Below are 13,545 nucleotides of genomic sequence, written 5' to 3'. Positions count from 1 at the left end.
TTACCAATTTTATTTGAGATAATAACCTTCATGTGGTAATGTGACATTGTAGCTTTAATATTCACATTTTACACAATAGGTTGGAATGTGGACACCCCAAATCATACCAATTTGCATTCCAAAACAAGTAACTTCAGTTGAAATGAGTAAAATATCAACTGTACTCATATCATATCTCGTCGAACGTACTGTGATTTGTGTAGTCCATGTTTAATTTTTTTTTAGAAAACCACGAGGTAGAAAATAAGAATCTTTAGTTAAAAAAAATAAAATAAGAATCTTTGCAAGAAAAAGGCGTAAACACGTTGATATATGTAAGTGGATAATACAAACGACAAACCCAAAAAAACCGGTTCATTGTATAACCCATCTAAATGGTTTTGAAAGGTCCCTAAATGGAGTGTAGGCATTACTCTCCTCACACTATAAAAAGACAGCTTCTCTACTCATCACCACAAGAGTCTTTCACCGTTGTTCTTGATTACCATGACGAAGAGTGGTTCGAAACCAAACCCAAACCCTGTCGAGAACAATGCGGAAGAGATTCATTACAGAGGTGTGAGGAAGCGTCCATGGGGAAGATATGCAGCTGAGATCCGAGACCCGTTTAAGAGAATCCGGGTCTGGCTCGGTACCTTTGACACTGCTCAGCAGGCGGCGCGTGCCTACGACGCTGCAGCACGTGAGCTTCGCGGAGCGAACGCTAAGACGAATTTCCCGACACTTCTTGAGCTTCAATTGAAAGGCAGCGGTTACACTCGTGCTCCTAGAAAAAGCAGAACCGTCCACTCGGTCTCTCCCCTGGCGGCGAGACTTGCAGCACCTCCGCAGCTCAGGCTCAGCTTAGGCGGCAGTAGCGGCGGCGGCGCATGTTATCCTCAGGTTCCTGTTGCACGTCCTCTTGTTGCACGTCCTCTTGCTGCACGTCCTCCTGTTGCACGTCCTGTTTACTGCTGTAACATGACGGCTTGTGCTACGTGTGGGGCCGAGAGCGAGTCTGACTCGTCGTCTGTCCTTGAGTTCGAGGATGAAACTGACGAGAAACCTCAGCTGCTCAACCTGGACCTTAACTTCCCTCCTCCCGCGGAATAGGTCGCTTCTCCAGACAGTGCATGCGTCGGGTCTTCTAAATCAAGAGAAAGTGCGTTCTCCTATGATAGTATCTTTATTTTTATTTCTGTCTAAAAATTATATATTACCCGTTTTATAAGAATATCGTGATGGTTTAATAAGTTGACATGGGAAGATCGTAATGTATATAATATGAACGTGTAACAGAAGGTATATAAGACCATGGTTATCGCATAAGCGATCCTTAGTTTTTTTTTTTTTTTTTTCTTTAAAAAAAAAAAAGAATTAAAAATGAGCCAATTGCGGATCGCTACGTGTCGGTGGGGCCTGCAAACAGTGCCAAACCCCCCAATTACCGATTCTTATTTGGTATTTGTTGGAAGTGGTTTTTAAAATTTTTGTGCGACCCACGCGTTAGTGGTTTTCACATTTTGTTAAAAAACTCCCTAAGTATCTAGGGACGTTGATGCTCTAAGCTTTTGTTATAATTTTTTTTTTTTTTTTTTTGCAAGGATAAGAAAAAGAAAAAATAATATAATTATTATAGTTACTTTTGGTCGTGCGGTCGTGTTACAAATACTTCTTAATAGTGATAATTACAGTTGTATTATTCTATCACTATTAAGTAGTTGTTAGTATCGTCGGCCTTGAAAACAATGGACCAATTAAGTGTTCTGCACTGCACACACGCCGGTCGTGGGAGGACCCCACTCTTTGGCTGCGGTGAGGAACACTTCTTTACGCCTATGTCATTTTCAAGGGCCCTACTGTTCACAGTTTGGTTTACCTTTTGACTTTCTGAGTTTAAAGAAATTAAATTAACTTAAAAGACTAATCCTACTAATTAAGAAGTTTGGAATGATTGAAACGATCACGTTTAAGGAGGTTAAGATGATGAGGCGGTTTCAAAATGAGAGACAAGGAAGTTGAGATCTGATTGGATTCTTGTCCCCAAATTTGGTATCAAAAACGTATAAGCAGTTAAGCACTATCGCTTAGATCCAACGGCCAGCGTCTTCATCATCATCATCATCATCATCATCTCCACGTGGATGAACATAGTATTTTATTTTTGGCTTTTTGGAATTAAAAAAGGATGAAGCTACAAAAACCAGTAGAGAAACATTTGCATTCTTATCACTATCAGTTCATTTTTCTCTTTGAAATATTACTAATATTTTACTATTAATGGTATGAGAGTGACGTTGTGTAAACACACAACCAGTCACGTTTTCTTTTTACTATTTAGGGTGTTCAGTTGTATTCGTTTTAGTTTCAAATGTGTAAGTTTAGTTTTCTTTTTGTTTTTTTTTCCTTATCAGCTGGTATCAATCAAGGTGATAAAACAATTTGTAACTTTTACTAGTAAAGTAAATTTGTAATTTCTCAAAAATCTGTTTAATTGTTGTTAATAAATATTTACATTTTTTTCATTTTCAAAATCGTTGATATAAAATTTTATTAAAACATTTTCAATAACCAAAAGACGGATGTATCAATAGAATAATAACAAAAAAAAAGAGGATAATAGCCTTAGAACAAGAATTAAGTTACATGAACCAGATACTTAAAACGACTAAGGAGAGCCCGTGATAGTGATAAACGAGTAGCTCACATCATCAGCAAACCAAAAATAGTAGAAGATCACAAGAGGTTTTCAACCCATTTTCTGTTATGGAGTGTTAATGCTCCACTAATGCCATTTATATACCACCTTTGATCATTATTGTTGTCACTGACTCAGAGAGGCGGAAAAATTAAGACGTTTAATATATGCACTTTTAAATTGAAATCAACTACTCCCTCCGTTTTTTAATATAAGTCGTTTTAGAATTGTGCACATAGATTAAGAAATCATTAATTTTTTATATTTTCTAAACAAAAACATCATTAATTATTTACATAACCACAAATCAACCAATAATAAAATAGAAGGTATATTTTCATTGGTCATATAACATTAAGTGTTAATAAATTTTACATAAAAAACCGAAAACGTCATATAATTTAGAACATAAAAAATTCTCTAAAACGACTTATATAAAAAAACGGAGGGAGTATTGTTTTACTTTTAGCAGTTACACAATTACAAAGCATAAATCATGTTTGCTAGCACAAATATGAGAAAAAAAACAAAATGCGATTCATACTCCCTCCGTTTTTTATTTACATGACGTTTTAGAACTTTTTTTTTGTTTTGAAATAGTTGACGTTTTTCAGAAATCAATGCAAAATCTAATGGTAAATAACTTTACTTACCCTTGCATTGTTATTATATATTTCGGTCAACAATCTCAAGTTTCAAGTAGAACAACACGTACTCTATGTGTTTTATGAAAGATGGAAATTTCAAGCCAATTAACAGTTTAATAATTGAAGAAACAAATTAATAGTATTAGCACAGTTGTTATTTTTATTCCTTCGAACAACGAAATGATTAAGAAATAGAAATTGGAATCAGTTACATTTGACTAAATAGTGATGATAATAATGATTTACAATAAATTATTAGCATTGAAAATATAACGAAAAGGATAGAAAATGTATTGAATCAATTGCCTTAATCCACGTGAAAAGTTATTGAAGCACGGTTTTTGCAAAAAAGTTGTGGGGTCCATGCGTAAGAACCTTCTTCCCACCACCGATAATCATGTTTTAAGCAAAAAAAAAAGAATATGGGGGCCCACATAATGAAGGATTAGTTTGTTGAAATAAAAAATTTAAGTTGTAGATGAGGTAGGAGCAGACAAAAAGACTAATTATTAATTCAAATGCGAGTCCCATAATAGTTATTAGTTTTTATTATTATCTTTTTGGATTTTCAGTTATGAAATACTTCTCCCTCCGTTCGATTATATATGACGTTTTAGAACCTTTCACGTGGATTAAGGCAGTTGATACAATACATTTTCTATCATTCTCGTTATATTTTCAATGCTGACAATTTATTGTAAATCATTATTATCATCACTATTTAGTCAAATGTAACTGAGTCCAATTTCTATTTCTTAATCATTTCGTGGTTCGAATGAATAAAAATAAAAACTGTGCTAATACTATTAATTTGTTTCTTCAATTATTAAACTGTTAATTAGCTTGAAATTTCCATCTTTCATAAAACACATAGAGTACGTGTTATTCTACTTGAAACTTGAGATTGTTGACCGAAATGTATAATAACAATGCAAGGGTAAGTAAAATCATTTACCATTAGATTTTGCATTGATTTCTAAAAAACGCCAACTATTTCAAAACAAAAAAAAAGTTCTAAAACGTCTTGTAAATAAAAACGGAGGGAGTATATCTTATGTACAATAATGCGTCAAATATAATTGAAAAAAATGGGGCCCTAAGCCTAGGTTTTACTCCGCTCTGCCCAAGGACGCCCCTGGTTGTTGTCGATTGTTGTTTATTGAAATTGTGTGTCAGTTTCATTTCTTATCGCTAATTCTATAAATGGATACTTACAAGCTGAAGTTTAAAGTAGTTAAAAAAGAAGTTTAAATTAGTTACTGGTTATCGTTTGTTTCATTTTTTTTTTAATCTTCTTTGTCGTGGAACCAATTACTTAGGTTTTACAAGCTGGGTGTTCAAAAAAAAAAAGGTTTTACAAACTGTCACAAACATCTTTGTAAAACTTTTTATTCATTTCTTGAAATGATATATTTTTTTTTAGTAAAACAAATTTTACACTTAACAGAAATATATATTTTGTTTATTTCAAATGTGCATTCAAAGCCGTTTACGTTACAGATTTAGGCTACAATCCAAAAATAAATAGGTTTGCGTGAAGGAAGTGTAAAATATTTGCAATTGTACAAATGTCACGTGTAAAAACACGTGGTGATATCATATATGTGAAGGTGATAGACAATCACTCCAGACACGTTAGTTGAGAATTAACTTCAGTTTAATTGGGTCACACATACAAAGGTTCAGAGTGGTAACGTGCGGGATAAATGCGATGCGGTTTAAATAGTAACAAAAATGTATAAATATATAGGTATATATAGAAGTTTTTGTTATTGTTGACGGCGGTACGGTGCGGAGTGGTTGGTTACCATTCGAAGCCAAACTCTGTGTGTTTGTTTTGGTGCAGCCTCCAGTCACGTGGACGATAACGGCGGATACAAAACGGCGTTTTTGAACTCTGTGACTATATGGTTTTAATAAAGTAACATTAAGAAAACTCTCACTATGAACACCCGCAACAGATGGTTCTAAAATAGAGAGAGAGAGAGAGATGACTTTTACTGAAACTCGTGCCAAAGTTCGAGAGATTCATTTGAATGATGTCATTTTACCATTATTTCATTCTTGTTTTGTCATTTAAAAATTTAAATAAATCTTATATAATAAAGTTGGGTTTAGTCTCTCCTCATGAAGCCACCTCATCTCTTTGCATAGGGCATTTGTTGACACCTGTCATGTTCTCTTTAATAACTATCAAGTATCTAACTAAAAATCTAATGTTAGGCCTTTCAAATAATCTAACCCCAGAAAAATTACTAGCGAAAAATCGAACCGACTTAACTGTCTAATTTCTAAATCGAAACCGAACCTACATTTTGCAAGAACGTTTGTGTTTAGGTTCACCTCGTGGATGAAGAATCCCATTCCCATCAACCATCACTACCTTACAAAGAACAAAGAGAGAGACTTTCACAAACAAAGCAAACAGCAAAGACTAAAGAACAACGCAACACCACACAGCACAAAACCTGAGGATAGAAAGGATGATGATCATCCCTCATCTTCTCAAGAATCTGCAACAGAACCGGAGCCTGTAACACGATAAAAAAAATCCAATCTTTCAATCTGAGACACTTAGTGAAGCAAATGAAAACGAAACACGAACCTCACGAAAGGCGAGAAACCCAGGAACATAAGGAACTTGGAGTCGGATTAGAGAGAGCTCATTGTGAACTACACGCAGAGAAGGGAGCTCGAGGACGACGAGACAAGCGCACGCCACTGAGGAATCGTCCTTGGAGAAGCTTATGTCCACACCTCCAACGTACTTAAGCGTCTCTGATCCTTGAGAATGTTCCGTTGATGAAGGTAACTTCCATGGGAAGTCATCGTGCGTGATCAGTTTCTTTTTCACCCAATCCTGTTCTCTGTAAAGAAGTCAAACGAATCTCTGAACTGTTTTGATTGATCTGAATCGAAGTAAAGTCTAATGCGACACCTACTCTGTCCAATTCTCTAGCTGATTTGAAGACGAAGACTCGCCTGAAGCTCCTTCCCCGTCCATTTCCGGCGATGTTCAGTCGCAGGAGACAACTCAGCTAACTCCATTTTACCCGAAATTTGAAAAATCGAATCGACTTAACCGTCTAATTTCTAAATCGAAACCGAACCTACATTTTGCCCGATGTTCAGGTTTCTCTTTTTCTCTTCACAACAAAATAGTGATGGTAAGTAAAAACCATAATTCAGTGTTTAATTATTTTAAAGATATAAATCAAACAACATATAGTTTTGAAGTCATATATTATATATATATTTCAATATTATTAGTATTTGCACTCTAATAATTTAAAATTCAAATTATAATTTACATTTTTTGTAAAAATAAATAAGATGAATTTTATATATTCAAATAGTAATATAATAGATTAAATATATTAAATTTATATAAGAAAACCCGGGCGTAGCCCGGGAAAACCACTAGTAATAAATATTATCATGAGATGTTTAAGAAGGTCATTTCGTTTTTGAGACTTTGACCATTTCTCTGGTCGAAAGGAACTGACTTACTTATCTACGTATTTCTTTTTTTGGTAACAAAAGATAACACTTCTGGTGTTAGCTCCGAACATTTTACAATATGATCAATTATTCCTTATCAAAATTATTTACACAGTTGTTCCCGAATTGATACCAAAAAGAAAAAAAAAACGTATCATGTTAAATTGTAAACCAAGGTATGCGATGGGATTTCATGAGCCTAAGGATCCCAAAATGGTAGGAATAGTGCCGGCCAACATCACAAAACTATTGTTGCCAGAATATATACATCATTCTCGGTGGGAGTTCAATACAAGAAACGTTATGTGATTTGGGGGCATAACGTAAGTGAGACATGGACATGATACCTTCGCTCACACCTCTCAAGGTAACCAAACCACCAACAATTATCTCTTGTTTTGCAGTAAGAGAAACACACAATATAAGGATATGAGGAAGAAGAGTGATATCATGAATGAGTTGACGAATGAGTTGAATTTACACAGTAAGAGAAACACACAACCGGGCCTCGTAGTCTGGTGGTAAAGGAACCTCGGCTGAGGTGCCCGTCACCCGAGTTCGAGCCCCGGCCACGAGGGGTATTTACATGGGCTGCCTCTCGCTCTCCAGACCACTTCGCGTAACCAGGGGCCCTTAAGTGGACGCTTAAAAATCCTGTAATGGCTTGGGCTTCGGCCCGGTGGGCTAGTCGATCACGCAAAGTGGTCGGATACTGGATTATCAAAAAAAAAAAAAAAAAAAAAAAAAAAAAAAGAGTGATATCATGAATGAGTTGACGAATAATGAGAGATAGATGAATGAATGGTAAAAGAGTGATTGCATTGCACAGATAAAGGCAAGCCCTTAATTATACAACTAATAATATGCTTCCTCTCGAAAAAACAGGAAGGAATAATAAAAATAAAGATTAAAAAGATCCCAATAAAAAGAAAAAAAGAAAGGGGAAATTTTACTTAAAATTCATAAATACCACCCATCTTCTGCTGAACAAATCAATTATACACATAAGTACCAAAATTCAATGCATCAACCAATGTCAAGACACACAAACACAAACACCAGTCTTATGTTCTCTCTCCATGTCTCAACTTGGGTTAAGATCACGTGATGTTTGGCCTAGCCATCTGCAAATACGAAGAACAAAAAAGTAAAGTTATCAATCTGATTTCGATTTTTGAGGAAGAATGTAATGCTCTTATCCTCAGCCAAACCTTGAGAATAAGAATCTTCCAAGTGGGCTAACGTTGGTATTGGAAGCAAACTCTTTGCTAGCTTGCTTTCTTTTGTTTTCTGCATCATTGTTCACTGTCTTACCGAACACACGGATCGCCATGTCTTGCACTTCTTTCACTGACACTTCCTTTGAACTGCATGACAATTTTCAAGGTATATTGACAAATAAGATGACTGATAAATCTATGCAACTGTGTGTTTCTTCTTTTTACAGCTTCCCTCACCTTCCCAACTGTTCAATCAGTTTGGCGATAAATGCTTCAGAAGAACCAGGCTTTTCTCGTTCCATCTTCACTAAGGCTCTCGAAACTCTATGTCCAACTGATCCTTTTGAAGTGTCACCCCCAACAGCCTACATCATTGGCAGCTTTTCTCAAAATACGAAAAAAAATTTCTCCAAATCGAAGCAAACTCTTAACTTATTCAGAGAAGGAAGATTGCCCAATGTTCGTCGATTAGAGATAAGGAACTCACCTCCTTCAGGGATGGTAAGAGCAATAGTGACAATGATGCAGATAATGATGCCAATTCAGACTCATCTTCATCATCACTCACTTGTTGCGATCTTATGAGTGGTTTTTGTTTCTCAGAATCATCGCGGGAACTTCTGCAACGTAATTATTTCAGGTCAGAAATAAAATGAAAAAACCTGTGACCAGCTGAAAGCTTACTGTATACTTTACACAAAAACTAACCTCAAATGATCCGAACTATCTTTTTCTTGTTCCCTTCTTTTGTTAACCTTCCCATTACCAAGTCTTTCCCTAGCATTGCCCCTTCTGAAACCTGCTTCAAGTGCTACCTTTGCCTGTAAGAAGAAGGTACAACGAATTGAATGAATGAGCAAGAACACTGGAGACAACTCAAAAGAGAAAAGTATTAATCAAGGTTAAGCAACCTCTGCAAGATTTGCTATGCTATCTTCAGAGGCACTTGAACTTCTTTCTTGAAGCCCTAATCTTGATTTTGGTGTTCGAGGTGATCCAGAATCATCATTCTGCCCACGGACAACAACCGTTCCACTTGTAGAAGCATCATCAAAAGATGTATACCTGCTGGTAGACTACACAAAGCTGTAATTAGACATTAGACATAATAGTTGTTGGAACAGCAAGACAGGGACCAAGGTAGAGCATACAGACTTGATCTTAAGAAAAAAGGAGAAAGAATTTCCAATACCCCAGAGCTTAGATCACGAAATACTGAAGATGATTGAGAGCTTCTGGGAGATCTTATGACAACAGTTCCAGAACCACTGAGTGATGAATCATCCTAAAATTCAGAATGACCAGGATGAGACAGTGTATGATATATACCGAGTAACGTGAACCACAAGAGGCAAAGGATCTTACCTCTTCTTGACCGTCATTCTGATAGGAATCTCTTTTAAGAAAACCTCCTTCAGAGATTTCGGGGACTACAGCACCAGAAGTGGAAGACAATTGACTAGCACTGGCTCGTGATGATTTTTGAAAACTCTGATCAGAAGTAACTTCTTGGCGCCTTTCCCTAGATTGAGGAGGTTTCAAAGCTCGAACAGTTCCAGCACTCTGAGAACCCCCAATGCTAAAATCCCACCCGGCATTTTTGATTGTTCTTCCCTGAAAACTGTAACTACAAGTTCTCAACATGGTGATAACAAGAAATAGAGAAGAAATCCCAAGAGAAGACCATTGATCCAACCTAGTTCCAGAAGTTCCATGGCCTCTGTCATCTCTAGCCACTCTAACAGTCCCAGATGATTCAGCCGGAGATTTCGGATCACGTGTTGGACTATCTTCGTCCTCTTTTACTTGGTACTTTGGCCGCTCCCTTCAAACAAAATAAAAAGACCGCATAAGAATTCTTCTGTTCTGTTATTTCTTTTGGCATAAAGCAGACAGGTAAAAAGGAACAAAGTGGAAAACCATCTACATATCAAAACCGCATATGAATTGTCACACAACCAAATAAGCGGAGAAATAAATCAACACGGATGACGAGAACAAGCATCACACCTTATTCTCTCCAGAAGTTTCGGGCTTTTCCTAGCACTCTTTATAAATCTATGTTTGAGAAGTTCTTTGGCACTTGGTCTCTGAAAGTACAAAGGAAGAGTTGCATGAGAGATCTTGGTACGCCGTTTCTGGCAATAAAGAGCAGAGAATGCACTACAAATACCTCAGCAGGAGCCTTTTTCAAGCAAAATGAAACAAATTCCTTCAAAGGACGAGAAAAATGCTCATCTAACTGTGGAGGAAATAAAAAAAAAACGTTAAATATCGCAATCAAGACATGGAATTATCAAGTTTCCTCTAGAAAATGATGCATTCCAACCATCTAACAGGCTACTGTCGTGCCAAAATAAGAATTATGAAACCTGAGGAGGGCTTTCCCGGGGAATGATAAAAAGCACTCTCATAGGATGAAGGTCAGCAAGGGGAGGTTCTCCTTTTGCCATCTCAATCATTGTTATTCCGAGAGACCATATATCTGCCTGGAAACGATTTACCAATCCGACAACAGAACAGAGAAAAGATCAGAAAGGATACAAACATGTAAAGTCAGGACATATACACAAAATTGGGTTAGCTATAAGAAGTAAAGAAGATGCAAGATACCTTCTCATTATACCCTTCTGAATTCTGAATCACTTCTGGTGCCATCCAAAACGGTGTTCCTACAAATGTCTGTCAATTTTATATTATTAGTAAATGCAGCACAAATAGTTGTATAATAACACTTAACTATCACAGGGGAGAGCTACACATAATAAAGTTAGATCCTTCAGCTTTCATGGGATCACGTATGAGATAAAATTATTAACATGTTCGAACATTGGAATCACAAGACTTGGAAAACGTGCACAAAATTATGTGACGTAGTCCAACTAAAAGTGCACAAAGCCACAGCGATACGGGTAGAAAAGTGAATGGAAAGCCTATTTAAAGAGAATTCTAATTCCTCGAACAATAAGCACTATAGATGATGAAGAAAGAAACACGATACTGAACCAGGAGTTTCATTAGCATAATAAGATAAGCACCTTTCTCCTTGAAATTGTCCGGGTTAATTGTGCAGATACACCAAAATCCGCAACCTGAGTTGTGTGAAAGAAGTTGGCGATCAGCAGTGCAACTAAACCACTCGGACATATAAGAAACTTACGAATTTAATGAATTAAGTTTCAGAAGAGAGCATACCTTAACATCTCCATTCTCGGACAACAAAATATTAGCGGCTGCAAAATAGGAAAAAGAAAACAATTTTTATGCAATAAGCGATAAGAACACAGTTGGATCAAGAAAAGTCAGAAGAATTTTAAATATATTAGCAGAGCAAAACCTTTGATATCTCTGTGGATCTTTCCTTCAGTGTGGAGATATTCAACAGCATGAAGTAGATCCCGCGTAATACAAGCAATTGAAATTTCATCCAATGGATGCCCTGGTTGTAGCTACACTCGTAAATCGCAATATTGTTAAAGAGGATTATAATTTGCACCAACAAGTATAGAGTAAGAACTCCACAGAGATGTGTGCATCACCATACAAACAATTATATTTCTCAACTCTGCGAGGAAGTGAAATAACGTACCAGGTCAGCAACTGAGCCACCAGCCATATATTCCATGATGATCCATAACTTGGTCTGGTGGAGGTAAGAACCATAGTATTCGGTAATGTATGGGCAACGGCATTGTGACAATACTGAAATTTCCTGCGGTTAATAACAGAACGTGAACATGACGAGCTTGCATTGCTAATAATTACCAAAAATTTAAGTTAATCCAAGAAATACCTTCTGTATATCTTCAATCTCGTCTTCTCTGCCAGATATGAAGTAAAAGGTCTAGTTAGGAAAGGGCTCAAAAGTATAGCTATCTCTCACAGAAGAAATCAAGTATCAATTAATGCCTTTGAGAACCGCAAAACACTAGCATATACAAGATTGCGGATACCAACGTTCAATTTTACTAGAGAGCGAAAAGAGTAATATCCAAAAGCATAAGTGAAGACTACATAGATGATAGCGAGAAAAATCGTATTGAGAACGCAGATACTTACGATTCTTCGAGATCAATAACTTTAATGGCAACTTCTTTGTTAAGTTCCGAATCAAACCTGAGAAGCAGATGCAAAAGCTCAACATAAGAATAAGGCAGATACACTGTTTCTAGTCAGTACTGATATGAAAGGGAGAAAATTAATGCCACTCAGATTCTCCTAGAAACAAGGTTGGAATGAATAATATATATATATATATATTCCACAAAGATTCAGCTCTTTCAGATGATATCATCAAATCACCCAACCCTCAGTGTCTTTCTAGCAAGAAAACTGAAAACATAGAGGAACAGATAAAAGAATACCAGAAAAGCAGCATATGTCAGGTGAAAGCACATCTATCAGTACCATTCTAGTCTTGCCAGGGAAAGAAGCAATGGCAGCAGGACATAGAGAATTACATAATGAGCGTAATTACATTTCAATATAGTTAGATAAGTACCCCTGTCAGCATTTATATCTATGTTCACCAAGGGGTTACTGTGTGGTACGGGTACATGGCACAAAAAAAAAAAGCATATTCAGATGAAAACGCAGGTATCAGTAACACTCTATTCTTTCCAGGGAAAGAGGAGGCAATGAGAGCAGAAGTACCCCCTTCCCCTCACCAAAAAAAAGAGCCTCCTTTGTAGGTATAAGAAGATCATCATCATCTTAAGAAGTCAGAAACTTACGCTTTGTAGACATCACCAAAGGATCCTCTCCCGATTAACTCAACCTGGCTAAATCTGGCCCCAGCTGCCTCTTGCAAACCCGCAACACCATCCATTTCCACTGCAGATTTACGATTAGATTCCTCAGACTGCGTAAACTATATTATACAGCGAAATCCCTAACTAGACTTGAGATCTATCATCATTACTAAAGTTTGATGATCTATTCAATTGAAAATTTCCTTCGATTACGTTAGTCAAAATCGAGGATCGCATTCCAGATTACCTGATGGTTAGACGATGTCGCTCGAATATAATTATACAGATCTTCTTCCTTTTTCTCTCTCCCGAGCACCAAGGAGAGATCGAGAAGAAGAACTACTCCTCCTCGATTTGATTTCTTTGAATAACAACTTCAATGACCCGACCCGACTAAGTCGACTTGAGTTATCGCAGGCCAGACCTACTCTTAGTGGGCCGGGCCATAAGGTAGCCTTAATCCAATCCAGAGAAATCAATATTTTTGTTTAGGACCGCTCGTTAAGATTGGGTCTCCAGGAAGCAGCAGGAAAACAAAAGATTATACAATTTTACTCATGAAATTAAATCGATTGTGAAGTGGAGAGATATTATGCTTCCACACATACAATCATTGCTATTCTTCCACACACAAAAAACACAGCAACAGAGATTTTCCTTCGTTAAAATCTTTTGTGTCATTTTTTTGTTAGCCTTATACTATACAAATGTCGTAGATTACATTATGACTTGTTCTTTCTTTTTATCAT

The 13,545-nt window shown here is 36.6% G+C and overlaps 3 protein-coding genes across 5 annotated transcripts; 1 reads left to right on the top strand and 2 right to left on the bottom strand.

Annotated features, from left to right (window-relative positions):
- The first annotated feature begins 447 nt into the window (after window positions 1-447).
- LOC106409908 (ethylene-responsive transcription factor 4-like) lies at window positions 448-1,299 on the top strand. Its single transcript, XM_013850449.3, has one exon. The coding sequence runs from the start codon at window positions 487-489 to the stop codon at window positions 1,090-1,092; it is 606 nt and encodes a 201-aa protein (XP_013705903.1). The 5' UTR covers window positions 448-486; the 3' UTR covers window positions 1,093-1,299.
- Window positions 1,300-5,632: 4,333 nt separating this feature from the next.
- Window positions 5,633-6,372, bottom strand: LOC106409763 (endonuclease V-like). The gene is made up of 4 exons (XM_048759699.1): window positions 6,307-6,372; window positions 5,930-6,184; window positions 5,793-5,855; window positions 5,633-5,707 (listed from the first exon to the last, which is right to left on the bottom strand). The coding sequence occupies exons 1-4, from the start codon at window positions 6,370-6,372 to the stop codon at window positions 5,633-5,635; spliced, it is 459 nt and encodes a 152-aa protein (XP_048615656.1).
- Window positions 6,373-7,623: 1,251 nt separating this feature from the next.
- Window positions 7,624-13,207, bottom strand: LOC106411166 (germinal center kinase 1). 3 transcript variants are annotated; one of them, XM_048760687.1, is made up of 21 exons: window positions 13,044-13,207; window positions 12,779-12,878; window positions 12,105-12,161; window positions 11,839-11,866; window positions 11,635-11,757; window positions 11,383-11,494; window positions 11,241-11,278; window positions 11,084-11,137; window positions 10,659-10,727; window positions 10,418-10,534; window positions 10,219-10,287; window positions 10,056-10,135; window positions 9,742-9,870; window positions 9,411-9,666; window positions 9,238-9,330; window positions 8,957-9,121; window positions 8,754-8,866; window positions 8,533-8,662; window positions 8,283-8,410; window positions 8,037-8,192; window positions 7,624-7,949 (listed from the first exon to the last, which is right to left on the bottom strand). In XM_048760687.1, exons 2-21 carry the CDS (start codon window positions 12,871-12,873, stop codon window positions 7,910-7,912), a joined length of 2,052 nt encoding a protein of 683 aa, XP_048616644.1. In that variant the 5' UTR covers window positions 12,874-12,878; window positions 13,044-13,207; the 3' UTR covers window positions 7,624-7,909. The 3 variants fall into 3 exon arrangements, with proteins under 3 accessions (XP_048616644.1, XP_048616643.1, XP_048616642.1); XM_048760686.1 differs by having other exon boundaries at window positions 8,533-8,665; window positions 13,044-13,206; XM_048760685.1 differs by having other exon boundaries at window positions 8,533-8,665; window positions 9,411-9,870.
- Between the last annotated feature and the right edge of the window lie 338 nt (window positions 13,208-13,545).

The sequence above is a fragment of the Brassica napus genome, chromosome C6, assembly GCF_020379485.1.
Source record: "Brassica napus cultivar Da-Ae chromosome C6, Da-Ae, whole genome shotgun sequence".
Lineage (NCBI taxonomy): Eukaryota > Viridiplantae > Streptophyta > Magnoliopsida > Brassicales > Brassicaceae > Brassica > Brassica napus.
Note: the sequence above shows the minus strand (reverse complement) of the source record. Positions and strands in the feature narration are given on the sequence as shown.